This window comes from Microtus pennsylvanicus, chromosome 5 (assembly GCF_037038515.1).
Source record: "Microtus pennsylvanicus isolate mMicPen1 chromosome 5, mMicPen1.hap1, whole genome shotgun sequence".
Classification (NCBI taxonomy): domain Eukaryota; kingdom Metazoa; phylum Chordata; class Mammalia; order Rodentia; family Cricetidae; genus Microtus; species Microtus pennsylvanicus.
In genome coordinates, this window is record NC_134583.1 from 51,443,368 (window position 1) to 51,468,165 (window position 24,798).

The 24,798-nt window shown below is 47.5% G+C and overlaps 2 protein-coding genes across 5 annotated transcripts in view; one reads left to right on the top strand and one right to left on the bottom strand.

Moving 5' to 3' along the window:
- Sbf2 (SET binding factor 2) overlaps positions 1-1,675 on the bottom strand; it is a 395,017-nt gene extending 393,342 nt beyond the window's left edge. For all 4 annotated transcript variants that reach the window (XM_075971874.1, XM_075971873.1, XM_075971872.1 and 1 more), the window contains exon 1: positions 1,484-1,675. In XM_075971874.1, coding sequence (XP_075827989.1) covers positions 1,484-1,538 — 55 coding nt within the window. In that variant the 5' untranslated portion in view covers positions 1,539-1,675. The remainder of the gene's footprint in view (positions 1-1,483) is intronic.
- An 11,262-nt stretch (positions 1,676-12,937) lies between these two features.
- Adm (adrenomedullin) lies at positions 12,938-15,083 on the top strand. The gene is made up of 4 exons (XM_075971876.1): positions 12,938-13,085; positions 13,521-13,640; positions 13,785-13,934; positions 14,117-15,083. Exons 2-4 carry the CDS (start codon positions 13,543-13,545, stop codon positions 14,421-14,423), a joined length of 555 nt encoding a protein of 184 aa, XP_075827991.1. The 5' UTR covers positions 12,938-13,085; positions 13,521-13,542; the 3' UTR covers positions 14,424-15,083.
- Positions 15,084-24,798: the final 9,715 nt, after the last annotated feature.

The following is a 24,798-nucleotide window of genomic DNA, read 5'->3' on the forward strand; positions in this document are numbered from 1 at the left end:
AAAATTGTTGTGGGGGAAAGAACAATGTAACTCAAAACTAGGTTAAAAACAAGACTGATTCTCCACAGTCGGTCTGCATAACAGACTATGTCATCTTGGTAAGAGGCTGAAAAATTACTAAGAAATGACATGACATTTTGGAGCAGCCCGAAGATTCTCTAAATACAGCCAATGCCTTCTTTTTATTTAGTGTGTGTACATATGATGGGGTGGGGTGGGGCACGCATAAGAGGGCACACCTCTGAAAGTCAGAAGACAACTCAGCGCCATGAGTCCTTGCCTTCCACCTTTTCGTGACTTCAGGGGTCGAACATAGGTCTCCAGGCTTGCCTAGCAAAAGCCTTTGTCGGCTGAGGCATCTCACCTACCAGCAAACAGTTCTCTTAAGTGACCTCAACCAGGTAGTAGTGAGAAACGAAAACTGTGAAGAATCCCTTCTCTGAAATAATGAGGATGAGTAATAAAAAAAAAAGAGGTGGATAGAATGGTACACTGGCGCTATCAACGACTAGCCAGCCACAAAACACAACTTAGCACCTCCTGGACCAAGGAAGAGGCTGGAGAGCTGGTATCTAAACTTCCTTCCAAATCTGAAACTGGAATTACCCTGAAGGAGAAGGGCTTCCCTAGCTCACCTTGTTATTACATCCCGCTTAGCTATAATATAGCAACACAAAGAGATACAAAGACGAAAATAAACGTGCGTGAACCCTGTATACCCCCTAGTTGTGCACGTCCATCAATCAAAAGTATAAAAAGCAATGCATCTGCCAAATTGTTCCTTGCGAAGAATTCTCTGACGACTGGGGAGAACAATCAAAATGCATGAAAGCTCAGCGAGGGCACCTGCAAGTGGGTGGCTGGGTATCTTAAGAGAATCACTTCGTTCCGGAACGCCGGCACCTAAGTCCTGAAAGAATTTCCTAGAAATGTTTCACAGTGCACGCACGGATCCTCTGGCCTTTCCTAGCACCCGGCGTTCGGCCGGGATGTGCATGGCCCCCCAAGAGGGCGGGCGGCAGCGCTGGACTCTCGGCACTTCCTCTCCGGGAGGACGGCCCCCAGCGTCACTCTTACTCAGGATGCAGGACACAAGTGGACTCCTAGGAACTCCGCACAGTGTGCTCCCGCCCTCCCAACGCCGCCGGCACGAGGGCGCGGTCCCGGGCGCCCGCAGCCGCCACAGAAGAGCGTGGCGCCGCGCGGGCAGGCTCTCCACCGACCCAGCCCCCCGCCCCCGGTCGCACCGCCACGGCCTAGGCCCGCGACCGCCTTCCCGCGGTCCCCTGACACACGCCCACCGCCAGCCAGCCTCGCCCGCGCGGCGAAGGCCCGACCCCAGTCCACCCACCGCTCCTGCACCGCGGGACCGGTCCTCCCGCCTCCCCGCCTCTCGGCCTCGACGCCCGGCCCCGCCGAGCCCACTGGACGGCTGCCGGGGGCGGAGGCGAAGCCCGGGGGCGGCGCCGCCCCACACCCTTACCTGGCTTCTCGTGGTCGTAGCCTACCACAATGAAGTAGTCGGCCAGCCGAGCCATGACCGCCGCCGCCGCGCCCGGGAAGCGGGTTCCCGTCGCCGCCCTCGCCGCCGCCGCCCACCCGGCCCGGGCGAGCTCAGCATTTTCCCTTGAGCGGCTGTAGCGGTAGCAGCGGCGCTTCAGCCATGTTTGACAACCGAGGCGCGCAGTGCGCCTGCGCCGCGCCTCGTGCCCGCCCCTCCCCCGCCCCACCCGAGAGGCCTCGGCCACCCGGTGCCCGGCGTTCGCGAGCCCACGCGGCGCTCCGAGGCCGCTGGGACACGCGGCCCGGGAAGTGGGCGGTCGGGCGCGGCCTCGCCACGAGCCGCCGCCGAGGAGGCCGCGCGCTTAGAGCCGGGCTGCTGCCCCAACGCCCCCCCCTCCCCTAGTCTTTATTTTCCTGGAGCTGGGGTCTCCCTTTTGCAGTTAGGGGGAAAGCGAGCGAAGGGGCGCGGGGTCACTTGGAAAGTTTACTCTTTTTTGCTGCTTGTTACCACTGGCAGCCGGGAGGAGATTCTCCCGCCCTCGCTGGAAGCTTGGAATTTGCACCGCCAAGGCTTTTTGCTGCACGTTTCCTGTTTATGTTGTGCAGATGGGAATTTTAGAAACATGCCACCGAGCAGGCGGGGCAGGGAAAGACTTGCGCAATCCTCAGAGGCGCCTATGGTTTCAGAGCTGCCTGGGCCGGGGGCTGTCGACTTGGGCTTTCCTCTGAGCGCCCGAGGGAGTTGTGTTCCACCTTAGGAACTGGGCATCCCCGGGATCCTCCTGAACTGGGCCGGTCCCTCCCCGGAGAGCCCCGCCCGCCTGACTTTCACTGCCTTGCAGCGGGTCTCAGTAGCTGAAGCAGGTGTTAACTTCCAATTTGCTCAACGCAAACACGCAACAAAATGAGTTCGTGGAGCTGTGAGTCCACAAGATTATCCAAGTCAATTGCGATATATTATCCTATATATATCCCTTACTGATGTTTTCGAATTTGGCTGGCACAGCACTTGGGTTAGTTTACTGTCCAACTTTCTAACAATCATGAAGTTTTAGTAGTAGGATATGTATGTGAATTAAAACTGAAGTTTTCGGAACTTGGGTTTTTTTTCGGAAATGATCTTCGCGAGGACCTCATTCACTGCGGGTTTGATCCTTAATGTATTGCACATAGTTAGGTGCTAACGTGCTTAGTGCAACACACACCCCCTCCGCCAAAGACTAGCAGAAGCTAGTGGCTGGAGCTGTGAACTCAAGTCCAAAGGGTCACCGTCTCAGCCGCTCTGATTCATAGTTCTCTTTTCCGGGCCAGCATTCCCCTTCCCATTTTCGTGCTGAGAACTTAAGGTCTCATACATGCTAGGCAAGCTTTGTGCCATTAAACTGCCCCCCCCCCCCCCCGCAAAAGGCCAGACCTTTTCAGCACATGCCTGAGAAGATTGGGCTACGGCTAGAACTGAAACTGAAGGGATGCTTTAGCTCAGGACCTTCTTTGTAAATTTGTAAATGGCTACTTGTCAGTCAGTATAACTACAGTGACGGAAAGTAGGTTGGTTTTCAAAATAATTAAAGCAAATAAAACTACGAGCCACACCTTATAGGGAAAATTTCCCAGTAACTTCCCTGGGAGCTCTTCCTGCACTTTTTCCATAAAGAGTAACCTCACTTCCTCCAGAGACAGCCCGTTCCACTCGTGAACAGTCCAGACAGAAAGTCCTTCCTTATTATGTCAGAGTTGTCCTGTAACTGCTCTCACTGTGTTCTCTGGAGCTACCGGCTAGGGGAGGGGCACCACATGACTCTGTCTTAGTTTGATTTTGAAAACAATTGTGGGGGTTTCCCCCCAATTTTACTTTTTTGAAGTTTGTATAAGGAGAGATGGCTCAGCAACTGCTCTGACAGAGGACCAGATTTGATTCCCAGCATCCTCATGACAGGACACAACCAGTTAGTTGCATGGGATCCAGCACCCTCTTTTGGCCTCCTTCAGCAACAGGCACTTAACGTGGCACACGAACATGCAAATCTTCATACACATGAAATAAAAATCTTTATAATTGGGATAAAAGTCATATACCATAGAACGAAATATACACTTCAGTGCCGTTTACTAGATCTCACTGTTGGACAATCACCACATTGTTGGACTCTAGCGTCCAAATACCAAGGAGGAGTTGCCTCCAGAGACCACCTCACACACCACAGATGATGCAAAAGCATGAGGATTTTATTAATTCTGTCATGACAGGGTCCCCCAGCATTCGGGAAGCCAAGGGACCTCGAATAGCTGGTACAGTCTACTTTTAAAGGGGCCACAGAAGCAAGGGGGGTTGTTCTTTGACTATTCTGATTGGCTTATTTGAAAAGCTATTACCAATAATTGACTGGAGAGCTGTTGCCAGATCAGATGAGGTAAGAGGTCATTTTGACCCCATTTCCCAGGGGACCAAACCAAAGCATACGTATATGGGTAATTGTTCAGGAACTGAGTACCTGTGAGTGTAGCTGTTAGGTCCTTGGTTCCCAGGGGAGGAGGGGAAGCACTATGGCACAGAGGCTGAGAGGATTCAGAATTGTCAAAAATGGCTTCAGGATTGTCTTAAAGTCTTACACTTTAAGTTTCAAAGCATTTTTCACCCAAAATTCATTAAACAGACACCCCATTTCCCTCTCTAGACCCCAGCAATAGCCAACTGGCTTTCTGGCTCTTTGGGCTTGCCTGTTGTGAAGATTTTATATAACTTGACTTGTGTGTCTGAGAAGCGTGTTTGGGAGACTGCTTTCCAGGTTTAGCCATGTTGTAGTATCAGGACTATTTTGTATTATATTGGAGTATCAGTACTGCTCTCTGCCTTACTGCTTGATAACACTCCGTTGTATGTAGGGACCGTGCTTTGCTTATTTATGCGCTGGTGGACTGGGACATTGTTTCTGCTTTATGGGTACTGGCATCATGACAATACATAGCATGTATGTATCGATTTGCAATTCTTTGGGTATATCCTTAGGGGTAGAACCATTGGACGGTACTGAATTACATACGGTAATTCTGCTTAATTTTGAGGTACCACCAACTGATTTCCACAATAACTGAATATTTTTCCTACCACCATTGAACAAAGGTTCTAACTTCTTTATATCTTTTGTCAACACTTGTTTTTCTGGTTGCTTTTGTTTGTTTGTTTTTGTTTTGTTTGTTTGTTTGTTTTTTTATTTTTCCATTCAAAAATTTACACTTCCTCCCCTCCTCCCATCTCCGTCCCACTCCCCCACCCCCACCCCCTCCCTCCTTAAGAGAGGGCAGGGTACCCTGCCCTGTGGGAAGTCCAAGGCCCTCCCCCCTCCATCCAGGCCTAGGAAGGTGTGCATCCAAATGGACTAGGGTCCTAAAAAGCCAGCACATGCAGTAGAAACAGGTCCCAGTATTCTAGGCATCATAATAGGTATGAATTATTTTTGTTTGTGTTTTTAGGATTTGTTCTGTTTTTGTTGTTTTTGTTGTTCTGGTTTTTGTCTGCTTGCTTTTTAAGACAGGATTTTACTGTGTAGCCCTGGCTGTCCTGGAACTTACTCTATAGACTAGGCTGGCCTCAAACTCAGAGACCTTCCTGCCTCTCCCTCCTAAATGTTGGGATTAAGGAATGTGCCACCACTGTCTGGCCCAATAGGTATAAATTAATAATCTTTGCTGTTGCTCTTTTTAAAAAAAAAAAGTTGTATTTTTTTTTTAAAAAAAAGGTTTATTTATTATGTACACAGTGTTCTGCCTGCATGCCAGAAGAGGGCACCAGATCTCATTACAGATGGCTGTGAGCCACCATATGGTTGCTGGGAATTGAACTCGACCTGTGGAAGAACAGCCAGTGCTCTTAACCCCCAAGCTATCTCCCCAGCTCCTGCTGTTGCTCTTGAGATACAGTCTCACTAGAGACCTCACTAATCTGTAACTTAGATTACCCTTGACCTCTGGATCTTCCTACTATACACCCCGCAGCCGCCACCACACACACACACACACACACACACACACTCGCGCGCGCGCGCGCACACACACACACAGATTAACAACATGGTGGAATTAACCTCCAGGCCTAGCTAATTGAATGTTTTACTCTGCTCTTGATTTCTATTTCTTTACTGACTCATGATGTTGAGCATCTTTTCCTGTATACGTCGGCCATTTCTAAATCTCTAGGAGCCTTACCCCAACCCAGCCCTGTTTGTCTGTTGTGTTTGTAAACTCTGAGAACTAGGTCCCTATCACATGTAAACTCTGTGGATATTCTGTAGACTGGCCTGTCTTTTTTTTTTTTCTTCTTTTTTGATCTTGTCATCTTGTCCTTTGGCTCACAAGTGTTTAACTTTGGTAAAGTCCCAATGTTTGTTGGTTTTCTGTGATTTTTGTGTCATATCTAAAAATTCATTGTTGAATTTAAGAGCATGAAGATCTACGTCTATGTAAGCAATGCGTAATTATAGCTCTTGTATTTGGCCCTTTGATCCATTTTTAGTTGACTTTTTAGTAGTAGGGTTCTCCTATGTTTTTTTTTAGATCTATGTTTATTCTCATTCTCTCTCTCTCTCTCTCTCTCTCTCTCTCTCTCTCTCTCTCTCTCTCTCTCACATCTGTGATGACCAGAAGAGGGTGTCAGAGCCCCTAGACCTAGAGTTACAGACTATTGTGAGCTACCCAGCATGGACTGAGAACTGAACTTAGTTCACTGGGTGAGAATCAAGTTCTCTTTACCCACCAAGCCAGCTCTCTGGCCCCGTTTGCTTTTTAAAGGCATATTATTTAAATTCTATTTGCAAGTGTTGGTGTTTCTCTTCTGATGCTAAGAATGAAACCCAAGGTAATTGCTCTCCTTTCTACTAAGCTACATTTTCACCCTGCAAGTTTATCTGTTTGTTCACTTTATCAATGTTGCTTTCAAACCTAGAATCAAGCACTACCTTCCCAGGTATATTTACTCTCTTAAGGTCTTAGGTAGATTAGCGGACACTTAAATGGCCTTTTTGTAAACGAGGTTTTCGCCTGTCCTAAGGTACCTACCTGTCTAAAGGTACTACGTGTTCCTATCTACACATGAACACATTAGCATCCACTGAATTCTGCTTTGTTTTCTCACCCAGCAACTGCCAGGCTGCTGAAACTGATAAGCCTGGACAAGGCAGCCTGATTGCGCGTTTGGCTGGAGGCCATCCCATCCCCTAAGATAACTACCTCCATCTTCCACCATCAGGGAAAGAACAAAGCAAGTCCAGATTTGTTTTGCTGAAGGCTGGGAGCTGGAAGGGAAGAAGGCTATACAGCGTGGTGAGGAAGCACTCGCGGGAGAGATGGCAATCTCTCTTGCCTTAGAAGACAAAATGGAGCTGATTACCAGAGAGGAAGATTTCTCACCCTGTACTCCTCCAGTGGCCTGCGGTGGGGTGAGTGGTTTAACTGTACAGTCATTTCAAGTGCTTCCTGTGGTTAGCCACTGCAGTTCAGGGAGGCAGTATGAAAGTTGGATCTGACCATATGTCCTGCAGGCAAGACCGAAGTGGGGTGGAGGGGGCCTTCAAATCGCATCTGCATCTACCGACCCATAACAAAGGAGACTGAGAGCTGCGGTGGAAAATTCCCTGCTCCATTGCCACATCTCTAACCACTCAGTTGCCTAAGCCAGAAGCTTAATGACTGCTACCCTTGTGTTGCTGGTCTTTCTCTCAGCCCCACACTCGTCATTCAGCCCTCTTGCTCCTGCTTCCCACACATCCACTCCACCCTCACATCTTCGTCACCTCCCGTCTTGATAGTTAGAATACCTTCCGTACCTCGTCCCCTATTCATGAGTTCCATGTTTGGAAAATATGATTCTGTGTATGTAAAACATTTTTAAGATCAGGCTAGCCTTTGACTTTCAAAGAACTTGAAGATGACCTTGAACTTCTGAACCTCCTGACTCTACTTCCTTGTTAGGATTACAACTGTGTACCAAGCTCAAGGTTTTGAATATGCAAGGCAACTGATATACATTCCCAGTCTATACACACACACACACACACACACACACACACGTGTGTGTGTGTGTGTGTGTGTGTGTGTGTGTGTGTGTGTGTGTGTGTGTGTAAAACCTAAAGACAAAAAGCAGGCTAGTGACCCTGTCTTAAAATTAAATGTGTGTACCAAGCACACTATTTTCACATAGAACTATGTCCGGGGTGCAGACGAAAACTTTGGAGATGACTGAAGAAATGTGTCGTAGACCATGGAATCTTGACATTCATCTGAAGTACCCGTGACTGCAGTTGCTACAGTATAAATAGGCACTGTGAGGTTTTATAGGCTGCTTTTAGTTAGATTGCATGTTTGGTGAACAGGCCTTGGCTACATAATTTTGCAGAGTCCAGTGCAAAATGAAAGTGAAGGAGCCCCTATTCAAAAGCTAGGAATTGCACAAGAGCTACAGCAGAACATTAAAACAGGCACAGGCTCTTCTGGGCGCAGGTCCCCATGCATCTGAACAGGACGCACGTCCACAAGGCTGGCTGTGTTGGTGCAGTGTGTGTGCAACCTGGAGTGTGGGGGTTCAGATGGTGAGGAGATCGTGCGCATTCTAATCTACCTTGGGTGCTACCACCATCCCGCCCTTCCTGCTCCTCAAAACCATCTACCACATTCGTTACTTGAGCTGAGTTTCCTCTTTGGCTGTTATTTTGGAGATGACAATGGGATCCAGAGCCTGCCTTGTACACACTAAGCATGTGTTTCACCACTTAGCTACCCCTCCCCACTTCAAAATAATGTTTGTTTGTTCTTTTGTTATGATTGTTGTTGAGGTGATCGCACCATATAGCCCAAGCTCACAATCCTCCTGCCCCAGCTTCCTGTGTGCCAGAAGTACAGAAGTGCTTATTATGCCCAACCCTCAAAACTATCTTTTAAATTTTAATGTAAAATATGCATTTTTTATTTCTGAAATCTTATTAATTTGACTGGACAATAGGATCTTTGAGATAAGTGTGCACCAAATCATTCCTCTCTTCTTTCCAAACCCATTGTCTTAGTTACTTTCCTGTCTCTGTGCTTAGTTATCGTGATAGGGCTACTTACAGAAGACACAGTTGGTTAGGTACCTAGAGTCTCGTTTCAGAGGGTGAGTCCATGATTGGCGGGGACCATGGAGCAGGCAGTAGGCAGGCAGACGGGCAAGCGTGGCACTAACGCAGTAGCTGGTCTACAAGCTTGAGGCAGAGGGCTAACTGGGAATGGTGTGAGCTTTTAAACCTCAAAGCCCACCGTCCGTGACACACCTCCTCCAACAAGTCCTTACCTCCTAAATTTTCCCAAGTTCTGCTGTTAGTAGAACAGCCTCCTCTATGCCTGTTGCCTTCTTTGTGGTCTCTTTCATTTATCTCACAGCAAGTTACTTTCTTTAAGCTTCAGTGAGGTTTACCATCCACCTCTATCACATGCAAAGATTATCTGTATCTGCCTGTTTGTGCACAGGCTAGGCAAGCAGCTCCGTAGTAGAGCACTTGCTTCTCATACTGGAGGGAAAGGAGGAGGAGGAGGAGGAGGAGGAACAAAAAGCATTGCTTTTCTTTATGAATATGCTCTGCCTCAAAGCCAGGGGATAACAGTCTTCCTGTCTCTGCCGTTCTAAACAAGATGGAAGTCACAACTACAGAAATAGTTATCTGGTGCCATGGATTTTAACCCGGACCATCTCCTCTTTATACTTAGCTGATTTCATGTGCATGTTTTTTTTTTTCCTGGGAAGAATCTCTATTTTCATTAGTTCTTGTGAGAAGTCAGATCCCCGGAAGATGCTCTGGGCTTTGCATCCTGTCTTACTTATCCCCAGGAGACCAAATCCGAAAAGCTGATTGTGTTCTCTCTGTGAACCACTTGATGTTATGACTTCAGGATGCATCTTGAACCTTGTTTTCAAGAGAATGTTGTAAACAAGCCCTAGGCTTAACAGGCATGTTGTGCCTCGTGAATAAAAATGCATCATAAAATTTCCTGTTTGAAAAGAGGCATCTGATATTATTGTACAAAATACAGTGGCTTGCATTTTACTGACTAACGTTGGTAATACTATCTATTGTGTCTCATTACTTTTTTAAAGACCTGAGTATGACGATCCTAGTGTTAGGGATGCGTACACACTGTTAACTGAGAAAGAAAACCACACATTCAAAACAAACAAACAAACAAAAGCTCCAAACATTGCTAAGAATTGGGTTCAGATTTAGGGCCTAAAAATAATTCAGTTAGAATCTGAAGAAGACATCAAAACACCATTATTCAGCAAGCTTTTAAGAGTATATGTATATTATGTGCATTTTTGTGTGTATGGTGACAGCAAGTACACATCAACACTGTTTAAGAATTCTAGGACTGTGCACGCGCGCGCGCGCACACACACACACACACACACACACACACACTCACACACACAGAGTGGATCCTCGTTAATTTCCGGGAAGATTTTAAACATGTTTCTTCCTTCACTTCCTTGCTTGCTCGCTTGCCCAATGTGAATTTCCAACCACTGCTTTTGAATGGATGCAGTTCTGTGAAAATATGGCCGCCAGGACCCCACTGCCTCCCTTCTCTAGACCTTGAACCCAGAACACATTCTAGTGATTTTTCCCCCTGTACTTGTGATTAAGTAAGGTACCTAACTCATTTTCACAGAAAGGGAAGGAAGAAGCGGGTAGCCAGACATGGTGAACGCCTCACCTTCTTAGCACTCACACCCTCTAGCACTTTGGGGAGCTCATTGGCAGAGGCTGCCCACCCACGCAAACCACAATCATACAGATGCTTTCGAAGATTTTCTGACAAAATCCTCCAAGTTGCCAGTCTGGGGCTTCACCTAAAAAAAGAATTGGCTTGGTTCTCAGGCGACAATCTCTGAAGTGCCAGCGCGGCGAAGAGTGCCCAGGCTGATAAGACCCATGCCAGGGCGCTCAGGTGAGGATTCCTGGCACAGTGCCAACACTGGTGCAAACACAGGAGCTCTGGTGGAACCAAGCCACGGAATTCTTCCTTCCACCCTTGGGTTCACTTCCTTGTTGAAACCATCGGTGGCTTAAAAAGAAGGGGGGCAGGGGGGCAGGATGGGTAGCAACAAGGGTGTGGGGGACTTCAGGGCGTAGGTCAGTGGACAGAACTAAAGCAGAAAGATCAGAAGTTCCAGGTCATCTTCGGCTACTTAGTTTCACAAGCCGACCTGGACTACAGGGATCCTACTCGAATAATAATAATAATAACAACAAATTTCGACTAAGAGCATACTTGGAGGTCATGTCTCAAACCAGAGCTAACCTCGGTCACCGATTTTCCTCAAATGCAAAGCGAGGAGGCAATGAGATTCAGCCCGGGCAGAATTCTCTGCAGACAGTCTCCTCAAGGCTGGTAGGGACTGGTGAGAAGGAGTTCAGCTCACAAGACTTGCCCTGGCTGTGGGCCAATGCCCGGCTGTCCTTGACCTCCTGGGTTGACCGAGGCTCGGGCCAGGGAAATGAAAGTAAAACCTGACGTGGCCAGCGGGAAGTTGGCGACAGGTAGGTCATATTCTCAGGGACTGACAGCCCCTGCATCGACAGACGATCCCGGGAAGAAGTGAAAGGAAGAGCAGGGGGAAGAGACAGATGCGAGAAAAAACTGTGTGGGAACCCCGCAGCGCTGTGCACTACCAGGGGTCGGTGGTGCAGACACCCCAGCGCCTGGCTGAGGCTGCTGCGGTGACTGTCCCGCGGCCCAGAAGGCCCTAAAGCGGCCAGTTCGCCTAGCTGCAGCCCTTTCAACATTCGTGTCCCAAGCCCCTACCAGAACCAGAGCCTGAAATCTGTCCCCCCGCCCCAGGTGGAACTCAGCTCTCCTGTTGTAGGAAGATTTCCCAGAATAAGTAACACAGTGCGGCCATTTCTCGCCCAGGTGCAATGTCCACTCTTCAGCCTGGAGAGTGAAAAGTGGGTTGAGCCAGCAAGGCTCAGCCCAGACCTCGGTGTGGGCAAGGTCCGAGGGACACACTGCCCAGCCGGCTTTGCGCTGGGTCCTCAGAACTCTTAATGGCAGATCAGGTAGGAAGCTTGGAGGTCTGCCTGGGACGCTAGGAACAGGGCATGACTTGTCTGTGTCCAGATCGCCAGGACTGAGGACTAGGAGCTGGGGTAGGCAATGTCTTTAACTTTGGGACCTTCCAGGAAGGTGGTGGGTAGTGACACGGGAGACCTGCGTGCGGAGCTGCACCTTGTCGCTCAGTTTGGCCCTAGAAGGGAAGTAAGTGAACCCAAGAATCTTGAGGAGCCAAACGCGTTCAAAGTGATTCATCATGAATTAGCACATATCTCTGGGCGGGGGCCAGAGTTCTCCTCTCCCCCTTGACGAGAATGGTGACCCCCCAGCTCGAAGAATTCAGGCCGTGGCACCCCAGGCTTTTGCGTTCGGACGCTGGCTTCCCAACTTTGGTGTGACAGAGCAATCAATATCCTTCCCTTCTCTGAACTTCACTTTAGTACAAGAGAACCTCAGCTCCGGAGTGTGTGCAAAGATCAGAAGAGGTTGGGATCTGGCTGGGATTTGCCGACGGTAAAGCGATTAACATACGTGAAGCATTAGTGTGCTCCTCATTAGAGAGCTGTCAGTCACTCCTCACGTTTACAATGGATGAATGAAGGCAGCCAGGCCAACTCGCAGGTTGTAACCTTATAAGGCATAATAGTATTACAAGGAGGAAAACAAAACTGTCTTCCTAGTTTTGGCTATTCCTGTATTTCCAAACTGGAATGTGAGTTCTGAATCTTCAGATAACTACCCTCTCCAAACCCCAATTTTCAATTCAGCTGTTCCCAGCTTTGTCCTATTACGAAATCTTACTAGCTAGCCCATCAAGAAACCCTTCAGTCTCGGTCAGGGGGTCTGAGCCTCATCCTGCCGGGTGTACCCTGAGGGCAGAGGTGAGGGGTCCAGGCTCAGTCAGGTGCTAAGCCGGCAGGGGGCGAGGCCCAGTTGGGGGGGGGGGGAGACGACGACACAGCTCCCTAAATCCAGGGTTTAGGTTAGTCATGTGTCCCACCCGTCCCCAGGTTCTTACAGCTCTATCCAAAAAGCTCAGATCAGCATTCTGATTCTAGGAAAAAGATAGCCCCCACCCCAAGTTGTTCTGGTCCTCCTTCCCGTCTCACTGTCTGAACCCTATGCCAGGAAATTGAGGCAACGGAAGTCCCGCACCAGTATAATCTCCCAGGGCAGATTCCTGAGACCCCAGGCCACAAAGGACCTCTACCCCTACCCCCATACCCACGGGCAAGTTGCTGGGCTGATCAGATTAGAAACAAGCACTCTGGAGGAAGGGAGGGCTCCGGGGCAGAGCAGGCCCCGCCCCCCTGAGCGCGTATAAAGGGGCAGGAGCCAGCGCTGGCTCTTCAGTGGTTTCTTGGTGACGCTAAGCAGAACAGCTCCAGCGTTAACCGCTCCTGGATTCTCATCGCTGTCAGTCTTGGACTTTGGGGGTTTGCCACTGTCAGAAGGACGTCTCGGACTGTCTCCTTCAAGTGCTTGAAAAATCATCCCTTCAGGAGGTAAGGACCGCTGGCCTCCAGCTCGCTGGGGAGGAGGGCGGCTTCACGAAAGGCCAAAAACTTGTAGCGCTGGACAAGGGGAGCAAATCACTTTGGGGTGTCCACTGCAGAGTACACCTCATGCCCCAAGTCTAGCTCTTGCACCCAGTTGGAGCTCTCATGAAATCTTTCCTCGCTGGGCTACGATCCTAGCAGTTGAATTGGAAAACTCTGGAAGCCTGGCACTGTACAGTGGCTTCCTTTGCCTTGCTTGTCACCCACCCGGCCAGTGCAAAAGCCTCCGGCGCCTCTCTGTGCCAGGGGGAGATAAGCAAGTGGGCCCGGTAGAGAGCCGTCACCACCACCCCAACACACACACTGCCGCCGCCCTTCGTGCTCCACCAGGACTGTGTAGCTGACATGGTTGCTCACACTAAGCTCCTTGCTCCTTTCCAGGGTATCTGAGCATCGCCACAGAATGAAGCTGGTTACCGTCACCCTGATGCTCCTGAGTTCATTCGCCTTCCTAGGCGCAGACACCGCACGGCTAGAGGCATCCTCGCAGTTCCGAAAGAAGTGAGTTTGGGGCAGTCCTAATAATAGCAGGCAGTAAGGGAAAACCGACGGATGGTCCAGAGGGGTTAGAAGGGAGTGGATACAGGAGCTGGCTGGGACACCTCGAACACAAGCCAAACGCATCTGCTTGCTTGTGTTTTCTAGGTGGAATAAGTGGGCGCTAAGTCATGGGAAGAAGGAACTGCAAGAACCCAGCAGCTACCCCACGGGGCTCGCTGATGAGAAGACGGTCCCGACTCAGACTCTTGTTCAGCTCCAGGACAAGGAGAGCACATCTAGCACCCCACAAGCCAGGTAACTATGCCTTCTGCAGAGGATGAGCCCGCTCCACTGCCCTGGCCCGGGGAGTTTTCCAGGCTGGACTGCAGCTCTGGGGGAGGGAGCAGGTTCCCTCAGGTTCGGCGTGGATCTGGTCCCAGGTGGTTGGGACCAAAGCCCTGGTTGATTAGGTCTCAAGTATCCTTCTCCCTCCGCAGCCCTCAGAACGTAGCCCACATTCGAGTCAAACGCTACCGCCAGAGCATGAACCAGGGCTCCCGCAGCGTTGGATGCCGCTTTGGGACCTGCACCGTGCAGAAATTAGCCCATCAGATCTACCAATTCACAGACAAAGACAAGGACGGCGTTGCCCCCAGGAACAAGATCAGTGCTCATGGCTACGGCCGCCGGCGCCGGCGTTCCCTGCCAGATATCCTCCTTGCCCGGACTGTGGTGTCCTCCCAGGAGCAGACACACGCAGCCCCAGCCTCCCAGGCGCAATCGAATCATCTCCAGGCTCTTTAGGAGTTAGGTGCAGTGGCAGCATTGAACAGTCGGGCGAGTGTCCCATCGGCGCCTGCGGAATCAGAGAGCTTCGCACCCAGGGCGGACTGAGACAATCCTGCAGAGATCTGCCTGGCTGCCCCCAGGGGAGGCAGAAGAACCCAAGATCAAGCCAGGCTCACGACAGAAACTGAAAATTACAGGCATCACCCTTCGGGCAGGGGTCTGAGCCACTGCCTTGCCCGCTCACAAACTGGTTTCTCACGGGGCATAAGCCTCATTACTACTTGAACTTTCCAAAACCTAGCGAGGAAAAGTGCAATGCTTGTTGTACAGCCAAAGGTAACTATCATATTTAAGTTTGTTGGTGTGAAGAGGTTTTTTTGTAACTTCAAATATATAGAGATATTTTTGTACGTTATATATTCTATTAAGGGCATTTTAAAGCGATTATATTGTCACCTTCCCCTATTTTAAGATGTGAATGTCTCAGCGAGGTGTAAGGTTGTTTGGTTCCGTGTGTGTGTGTGTGTGTGTGTGTGTGTGTGTGTGTGTGTATAAGGTGGAGAGCGCCTGATTACCGCCTGTGGAAGAAGAAAAAACATTGTGTCTACGTATAATCTATTTACATAAAATATGTGATCTGGGAAAAAGCAAACCAATAAACTGTCTCAATGCTGATTCATTCTCGGCTCATCCATATGGGGAAAGATGGTCTTGGTTTAGATCGCCTGGGAGTGTTGGGATCTTGCTTTTTGTTTTGGGAATCTCGTTATGCGCAGGCTTATCTGTGTTCTGTTGTCCTGTCCATGTGGGTGCACAGAGTGCGTGTCCTGGGTGGGAGTCAAGACACCGCCTCGCGTGGGTAGGATGAACCCTAGTAGTTAGGCGAGCCTGAACTCTCTTGGTTGCGCAACACACTCTTAATTTTATGGGTTTGCTCACCGAACCTGCGCCAAAGTGCGGTTTGAAGACTTATGGGGATCTTCGAGGCTTTCTAAGTAGAAAGTTTATGCTGCAGCTGTGGGACTTAAAGTTAAAAGCTTACCGCTGCAAAATGTTCGCACGTCTCTCGGAAACCCTCAGCTAATAGCCCCAAGTCCTCATTGGGCCCTAACGTCCATAAGTGGGGCTGTGGCGCCCCCTGCTGGTCATCGTGCGTGATCCTTCAAGAGCGGTGGAGTAGTACGTGCGATTTAATAAGTTCTCCTACGTGGGAGTCAGCACACAGCCTTAATGAAAGAGGAAAGAAAAAAAAAAGCAGTTTGCAGATGCCAACCAGGCTCCCCCCGACCTGCACGCGGGCTCCCTGTGCTGAGACAGTGACTCAGCGCCCACACGCTGTGCAGCGAGCAGCTGCTGGCCGGAGGCGGGCGGGACGGACGTGCAGCCGGAATCGTGAGCCTCGCAGGGCCTGAGACCTTCATTGTTCCGTCTCCCCTTTCAGCTCTCCTCTTCCTTCCTCTTTCCCAAGCCTTTTTCATGCTCCTTCCATTTCTCTTTGGCCTTCTCTCCCTCTTTCCTTCCTCCTTGCTTTCTGTTACCTTCGTATCCTGTGATATGTGCTTGATCCTTAGCTTGAAAACCCAGAACACAGGGACTATCAGAAAGGGAGGCTAAGGCGGTGCCATATACGTGCCTACCTAGGAGGCGCCGGCCGATTGCTCAGCCAATCCCTGAAGATCAATTATTGTGGTTTCCTGAAAGTTTTGCTGGCGTTTGAACTTGCTGAAATGCCTGTACCTCTACCTGGTTTAGTATCTCTGGAAACTGGAGGATGGAAGTGTTTGGGGATGACATTACATGGCCCCCAGCTATGGGGCCAGGTATTTTTTTTCCTTGCAGAAGAAAGCCTATATACACAATGAAAAGCACTGGTCCTGAATCTGAATCCAGACGCATCCTGATTAGAGGCCTCTCCTGCTTCAGAAAAAGAGCAGCACAAAGAATCCTGCCGCCAAGGCTTCGGCTGTGTTGGCAGTGTTAGTCCCATCCAGTTCCACGTCCTATCTGATTAGAACAATTCCACGAGGCTCCCGGCAGCAAGTAGGTCACAAGTGCAGCAACAGACCATCCTGGCCTCAAGGACCTCCTGTTAAGTATTCACTTTGACCTATGTCAGACACTGAAGGGGCACAGGGCATGTATGAATAAGAAACGACTAGAAGCTGCAATCCCGCCATTTCGGTGCCGGTGGGTTCAGGGTGGCCTGAAGGGGCTCCGGAAACTGCTAAGAGCAGAGACCCCTTTGGCCTCATAGGCAGTGGCTCAAGCCAGTCACTGGTTTTCTTTCTTTAAGCCAACGTTTGTCCTGTAGCCACAGGGCCCTCCAGCTAAAACCTTACTCTGGCAGAACTTCAATCTGCCCGGCAAAGCTGCCAAAGACAGGTTGGGCACCGGCTTAGGGGCAGCTGGGAGCAGGGAGCAGGCATCTAACCTTCATCTGAGAGAGTCTTATGACTCAGGGAATTTAAGGCAAGTAAGTTAACTACAGTGGTTCAGCCCTGAGAGCGCCCAGACAGCTGCTCAGCTGGAGTCTTTCCCATGGCTAAACCTGTGACTCGGAGAAGTTTGGAGCAAACAGAGACCCTCTTATGACCAGCCTGGTGCAGCATTTGGGATTAACTAAAGGTCACCGTGAAGCTGTGGGTCCTGCTCTGGGAGCTGCTCAACTAGCCTTCTGGATTTTTTTTCACAAGGTGTTGAGGGTTATCGGGATGGGGCCTCCTGATGCCAAGAACACATCGTTTATCAACAGCCCTGAGTCATTTGTGAGCTGACTTGAACCTGTCCACAGCCGAGAAGCCGGTAGAGTTTTTATCTGCAGCTACTGTTGCTGGCTGTGGGAAGGGTGTCAGCCATTTGTAATCAACCAAGGCTACCAGACAATTTCTTGAAACCTCAGCACCAACAGGTTGTCTGAACAGCTCAGGGTGGAAAGGACACTGGGGGTGGGATAGAAACCCATTCCTTTTTTAGCACTCACTTTGGGTCAAACATTCTCCTAGCCTCTTTATACACCTTATCTCACTGAGTTCTTTGTGAAGTGGGTGTTATTATCTCTATTTGTAGATAAGGACCTGAACCTCAGAGACAGAAAGTAACCCAGGCAAGGACACACAGTGAGTAGTCACTGGGAGAGCCTGGATTTGTACCCAAGCGTTGCAGGCTATTTTGATGCTACAAAGACTTAAATAAAATGAGATCATTTTAACCTTTAGATTCTCAGGCCAGATGTCCCCAAATGTCCTCTGACTCCAAGGATGGCTTGGGTAGGTGATTTACACCTGTGGTTCTGAGAGTTTCTGTCGACCCAGGAGGCTGGGAAGGATACTCACTTCAGCAGTGAGTTCACTACATGCAAAAGAAAGAAATGAAGGGAGTCTTAAATTCTTGGTCTTAGTTTGAAGCAGGGATTATAAATCAGGAATAGTCTTTTCCCATCCTGAGCTAAGCCACTGACCTCTTTGGTTTGCATTGCCAAATATAGTTAGAACATACACTGAACAGCCTCCAGATCTGGCTTCTGAGAGAAGGGCCTTCTGAGCTATTCCTGGCCGTGCACAGTCCTGCCCTGTAGTTCTCCAGTGGCCTGGAAGAACACCTGTGTCTACAAAACTGCAAATAGCATGTCCACCCTGAAGATGGACCTTTTGTTTGGGTGTCTGCTGTTCCGAGGAAGGGAGCTACACAGCTGCCCCTCCTTTCCCCCGCAGAGGAGCAGGAGGCCTCGTTGTCCTGAGTTCCAGGAAGGGTTTTGCCAAAGCTGGGTTGGAGACTTCATCTTCATTTGCATGGGAAGAAGGGTGAGGCTGGAGAGATATCTGGTGGTCCCACTGGTCTTGTTCCAGAGCTATTTTGGAACATTCTGGAAAAACAATAAAATGACTGTGGTGGCCACACAGGCAGTTGATTCTAGTAGACTATTGGTTTATCTAACAGCAGAAAGTATCTGACCTGTTACGTAGAATTTATTCAGCGCAGCAAACTTACCTTTATTCCCTAGCCAAAACCACTAGTAGCATTTTAGTCTAGACTTGTTTTAGATACTTTAATACAGTACAGACACATATGTTATAGACACATAGACATATACACATGTCTAATACACAGACACATGCTTTTAAGAACAGAACTTTTGGGTGGGGAGAGCTGATTTAAACACTTGTCAGTTTAAAGCAATTATCACTACCAGCTGCAACATTTCTCTCTTATATTTATTTTACATATTATATTATTATATATACTATATATTGTGATATATATATATATATATATATATATATTCATTTTATGCCCTTAACTGAACCCTTGATGGCGGCCCTATCAAGGATTTTATTTTTCGCACTAGACTGCTATTGAGCTTCTTGCTCCTCCTGCCTTCACTTCCTGAGTGCTGGGTTAGAGGTGTGTACGTTTACACATGTTTCTGAACAGCCCTCCTTAATAACGTTTGATATATGTATATGTGCAAGTGGGACTGTAAAAGATATCATTTTACACCTACATGTCTTAATATATAAACCTATTGTTACATTTTTATCACTTCCCAGTTATTTTTTTACTCAACACACATAAGAAATTTTACTACATTTTATTTTTCTTATTTTTTAAAAAAATTAGTTTTAAAATTTACTTCTTTTTCTCTTGTGTATCCATGCTTCAGTCTATGTGTTCCATATGCATGTAGGTGGCTGCCGAGCTCAGGGAGCATTTGATCCCCTAGAGGGACAGGTAATGTGAGCCATCTGATATGGGTGCTGGGAATTGAACCAGGGTCCTCTATAAGAGCAACAAGAGCTCTTAACCACTGACCAATCTCTCCAGTCCCCCTCATCTTTTTTTTTAGCATACAACTTAAATTTATTATTATTTTAGTGTAGTATGTGTATGTGTGTGTGTGTACACACACAACATCCATGCCACTACACGCTTGTGGAAGTTAGGAGGAAGCTTTCAGAAGTTGGTTCTTTCCTGTACTGTGTCCCAGCCTCAACCTTAAGTAGCTGACCACTACCCTTCTCACCAGCCCTTTCTTGTCTTTCAGTGAAGGGTACTTGGGTCACCTCTACCACAAGAAACAGGTAGATGAAGTCCAGTTCCATGACCTCTTACGGAGCTGAGTCTGACTTTAAGAAATCAACTTAAATCAACTAATTTTTACCATTTAGTCCAGAGGCTTCTGCATGCAGATGATGCTAAGAAGCAGGAACTGCCTTTGAGACAATCTTGTACTAGTTTCTGGTCTTACTGGCAGTGTGTGAGACTTCTCCTTTCCCTATGACTTTGCCAACCCTGGCATAAGGAATGCCTAATTATATATGTCAGCTTGCCTGGGCCTTGGGATGCCCAGCTAGCTGGTAAAACATAATTTCGAGGTGAGTCACCGAGGGTGTTTCCAGGGGAGATTAGCATTTGAATCAGCAGACTTAGTAAAGAAGATCCACCCCCACCAAAGTAGGCAGCAATCATCTGGTCTACTGAGACTGCTAACAGAACAAGAAGTGAAGAAGAAAGGGAAATTCCCTTTCTTTTCTTGAGCCGGGATATCCATTTCCTTCTACTCATAGACATTGGACTCTTGGTTTTGGACAGGGCTTACATCGGCAGCATCCCATCCCCAAAGACTGGGAACTACAACCCAACTCCTCAGATTCCCAGGCCTTTGGACTCAGACTAAATTATAACTTTGGCTTTCCTGGTTCTTCAGTTTGCAGATAGCGGATCTTGGGGCTTCTCAGCCTCTATAATTGTGTTAACTAATTTCTATATTAAATATCCATCCGTCCGTCCGTCCATCCATCCATCCGTCTGTCTGTTCGTCTATCCCTCTATCTATCATTTTGTGTTAACTCTGTTTCTCTGGAAAACCTTTCAAATACAGCTTTAATCCTTTTTTCTGATGTATGACTTTTTTTTATAGATTTATTTATATATTTATTATGTATACAACATTTAGCCTCCATGGAGTCCTACAGGCCAGAAGAGGACACCAGACCTCATTACAGATGGTTGTGAGCCACCATGTGGTTGCTGGGAATTGAACTCAGGACCTCTGGAAGAGCAGCCAGTGCTCTTAACCACTAAGCCATCTCTCCAGCCCCCTGATGTATGATTTTGATGGATGCAAGAGTAAAATTATTCAGAGCTGGGGAGGTGACCACTGTGACAAAACACTTGCCTGGGACATTTGAGGCTCTGGGTTTGATCCCTAGCACTGCAAATAAAGAAACCAAACACAAGCACAATATTGCTCACATTCCCACAACTCTTTCCTAGGGATTTTAATTTGCTTGCATTCACTTATTTATTGGCTGTGTGAACTTTCCCTAATGGGCTAGGCAATGTAAAATGAAGTTAGGTCATGTTTGCCAATTTCTTGCTTTTTTCCACTCATCTGTGTATCCTGGACATCTCTCAGTGTCAATAAACACATCTATATTCAGCATCATTCTACTCCCTTCATGGCTTCTCATTGGAGAAAACATCGCAGTTTGCTTCACCATTCCTCTCTGCTGTTACACAACAGAGTTTCCCTGATATTTTTGCCATTAAAGATGCTCCTACGTACATCTTTTTGCATTGATTTTTGGATCATTTCACAACTATTCTTTAGGATAAGTAATTGGAAGCAAAATGGTTGGGGAGCAGAGGCGGAAGGATCTCTGCGACTTCCAGGCCAGTCAGGGCTACGTAGAGAGATCACGTCTAAAACCTGTCTAAAAATGGATATGATTTGTACATGTTAGCGTAGGCGTGAATATGCCAAAGCACACGGATGGGGACAGCTTCTGGGAGCTGGTTCTCCTCTTCCACCGTAGACTGGGGTCAGCACGGAAACCTCAGAGGTCAGGCTTTTCCGGCGCCTTTACCCAGTGAGCACCTCACGGGCCCTCACGCTTCTGATACTGTCCTTTACACTGTCAGTACTTTCAAGAATACTTAAGTTGCAATCTTATTCTCGTAGCACGGTTATCACTATCAGCTGACTCTTCTTCATGCTTCATTTCCTGTTACAATTTGAACGTTCTGGTTCATTTCATTAAAGCTTGGTCTGTGGTGACCGTGTGGACTGAGGGGAGTCACTCCACAGAGCCTGCTTTCTATTACTTTCTATTACTTTCTATTGTACGGAGCAGAGGCTTTCAGCCTGTGTCTTGCCTTGAATAGCGCAAAGGCTTAAGCGCACCGACTCCCCACAAAGAATGAGGCAAAGACTATAAACAACCTTTACACACAGAAAACACCACCACCTCTGGAGTTATCCAAGTCGATTAGGAGCACACGGGTTTATCAAAGCCGACTTATGACTTTATCAAACACAGCAGACCAACAGATGATGCGAATCCTCATCTGGTTCATATAAAAAGAGGGACACCTAGCACCCGGGAGCAGCACCCATTAACCCATCGTTAAATTCGCAGGTTCACGTGTCCTGCTATCCACAGATGAGGAGTTCCTGAAAGCCAGACTTTGTCCTCAGAGTTTCAACTCTGCCAGATCTAGCTCTGTGCCTGGACCAGCTTGGGGACGCCCAGTTCTTTGTGTTAGCTCTGCACTCTTGTCACTGGAACCCTGTTGCCTCGTTAACCCTTTATTTGCTACTCTGTAACATTACCTCTCTGTGTGTGTGTGTGTGTGTGTGTGTGTGTGTGTGTGTGAGAGAGAGAGAGAGAGAGAGAGAGAGAGAGAGAGAGAGAGAGAGAGAGAGAGAAGTGTACTGTGTGTCTGAGAGTTATTGAAATTGGAATAAAAGAATTTGTGTTTGCCAAGGACTGTGACTACCAAGTAATAGCAGTAGCGCTTGGTAGTGTGAAGTCAAGGGAGTTGATACAGCTTGTGAATTTGCTATTCAATACACCATGATGTGTCCTCTCTCTCTCTATCTCTCTCTCTTTCTCTCTCTCCACTCCTTCCCTTCCTTCCTTTCTTTTTTTATTGATTTTATTGAGCTCTACATTTTTCTCTGCTTCCCTCTCTTCCTCTCCTCTCCTCTTCAACCCTCTCCCATGGTCCCCGTGCTCCCCATTTATTCAGGAGATCTTGCCCTTTTTTTTTTTAACTTCCCATGTAGATTAGATCCATGTATGTCTCTCTTAGGGTCCTCATTGTTGTCTAGATTCTCGGGGATTGTGATTTGTAGGCTGGTTTTCTTTGCTTTATGTCTAAAAGCCACTTATGAGTGAGTACATATGATAATTGTCTTTCTGGGTCTGGGTTACCTCACTCAATATGATGTTTTCTAGCTCCATCCATTTGCCTGCAAATTTCAAGGTGTCCTTATTTTTCTCTGCTGTGTAGTACTCTGTTTTGTAAATGTACCACATTTTTCCTTATCCCTATCCTTCCTTTCTTCCTTCCCTTTCTTGATATAGATATAAGTAATCTAAATTGGTAAGGATTTTGCTTTATTGATATAAATTTAAGGTCAATCTTGTTATATGTATATTGCTGTTCTTGATTAAGGTATTGTGATTGTGTAGTTTATTTAAAAATGTAATGTATAATTAATAGGTTAATAGAAATGGGGAAATGGTGTAGGAGGTCCTTTTGTCTGTGTGTTGCTTTTATTGGTTTAATAAAGAAACTGCCTTGGCCTTTTGATATGGCAGAACTTAGATAGGTGGAGTAGACCGAACTGAATGCTGGGAAGAAGGGCAGTGTGGCAGATGCCATGAGTCTCTTGCCTGAGATGGATATAGGTTAGAATCTTTCCAGGTAAGCCATGACCTCATGGTGAACACAGATTTAATAGAGATTGGTTAAATCAAGATGTGAGAGTTAGCCAATAAGAGGCTAGAGCTAATGGGTCAGGCAGTGATTTAATTAATACAATTTCTGTGTAAGCTAGCAGGGCGGCCAGGACCAAAAGCAGGCTCACAACAGATTGGCGCCCAACGTGGGGCATTCTTTCGAGACAGGCTCACTATGTAGGGCTGGTTTGCAACTGGCTTGCTTGAAACTCAAAAGACACGTGCCTGCCCGGTCTCCCCAGTGCTGGGATGAAAGGTTTGTGCCACCGCCAACTGGCCCAGGTATGCTTTTGATATAGTTCATAATTTTTACTTTGTCATTGGCTTCCATGCAAAGTCTTTCTCTGCCTTAATATTTTAAAACATTCACTTTTCTTTAATAATGTCATGATGTTTTTAATCCTTTAAACATCTTAATGTAATGGAATTTATTTTGCTTGTGATGAGAGGCAGGGACTTAACTTTATTCTTTCTGTAGACCAACAGCCATGCACATGGAATAAGACGCAGCTCTATACGCTGCTGCGTTCTTCAGCTTCTCAGGAGGAGTCTGAAGCTCTCTGCAGCAACAGCAGGGAGAAAGTCAGTCAGGCTCTTTCCCCAGCCTCCAGAGGACAGCTCCACACTTTTCTGTTTCATGTGTTGAGGCTTCAGGTCAGGTTTTCTTTGAAGAGAGAGTTCATCGGTTTGTAGATGAGGGCTCTGATAACTTCTCAAACAGTAAATGCTTGAATGTTTCTGGCCCTTTAACTCTTCTGCTACCCAGTCTGTCTTTTCGGGCACTAATTTAATAATATTGAAAAGCCTTTTCTGGAAGTTTTCAAACTCATGAAAAAGATAGAGATAATAAAATACAGAGTCTCATATTTATTATTAAAACCCAGCAAGTGAAGCTGGTTGTGGAGGCACTGGCCTGTATGTCATCCCATACTTGGAAGGCTGAGGCAGAAGGGGTTGCTCAAGCTCAAGGCTAGCCTGGGCTACATAGCGGAACCCTGAATCAATACAGTCTAACAATCACTATGATTTGTATATTCTTGTTTCTTTCTGTTCCTGTTCTTTTTATGAATTCCTTCCTCTGTTCTTTTACTTCCCTTCTCCCACTCTTCTCCATTGTAGCATTTACCCCAAAGCTCATTAGACATCCCTTCAAAAAAAAAAATGAAGTCTTCTTATATAACCATCACTTAACATAAACCATAATTCTGAGGTACCATCTCAAACCCAGTCTGTAATCAAATTTGTACCCAAATGTATTTGACAGTGGTTTGTTCCACACAGATGCCGGACAAATTTGTTCAATCTCTAATGATGTCTTAATCTAGAGCCAACCTCCTTCCCTTTTATTTTTTTGCCATGGACTTCGTGAAGAAAACAATGTATTCATGTATTCATGAGTATGATTCAGACCTTCTAGTATACAGACAGCTCTGGAGTCGTGTCCCCCCCACCCCCGTGAGGCCCCAGCAGGGACTGCCTGGCCTGCCGGGCATGGGTGGGGCAGGTGGCACATCTACCAGTGTTGCAGTCTTTCTTACATAGAAAGAATCTTGCAATGTCGTTCCTCCTGCTTTGCCATGCTGCACTTTTTCCACTTGACCTTTCCCCTAGTAAGTCAGCAGCATTGCCTCGAGGAGAATTAA

Excerpts from the sequence above, each read along its gene's own strand:
- Adm (XM_075971876.1), top strand. The coding sequence starts at position 13,543 with ATGAAGCTGGTTACCGTCACCCTGATGCTCCTGAGTTCATTCGCCTTC. Across the intron at positions 13,641-13,784 it reads TCCTCGCAGTTCCGAAAGAA|GTGGAATAAGTGGGCGCTAA; the intron begins GTGAGTTTGGGG and ends TGTGTTTTCTAG. Across the intron at positions 13,935-14,116 it reads TCTAGCACCCCACAAGCCAG|CCCTCAGAACGTAGCCCACA; the intron begins GTAACTATGCCT and ends CTCCCTCCGCAG.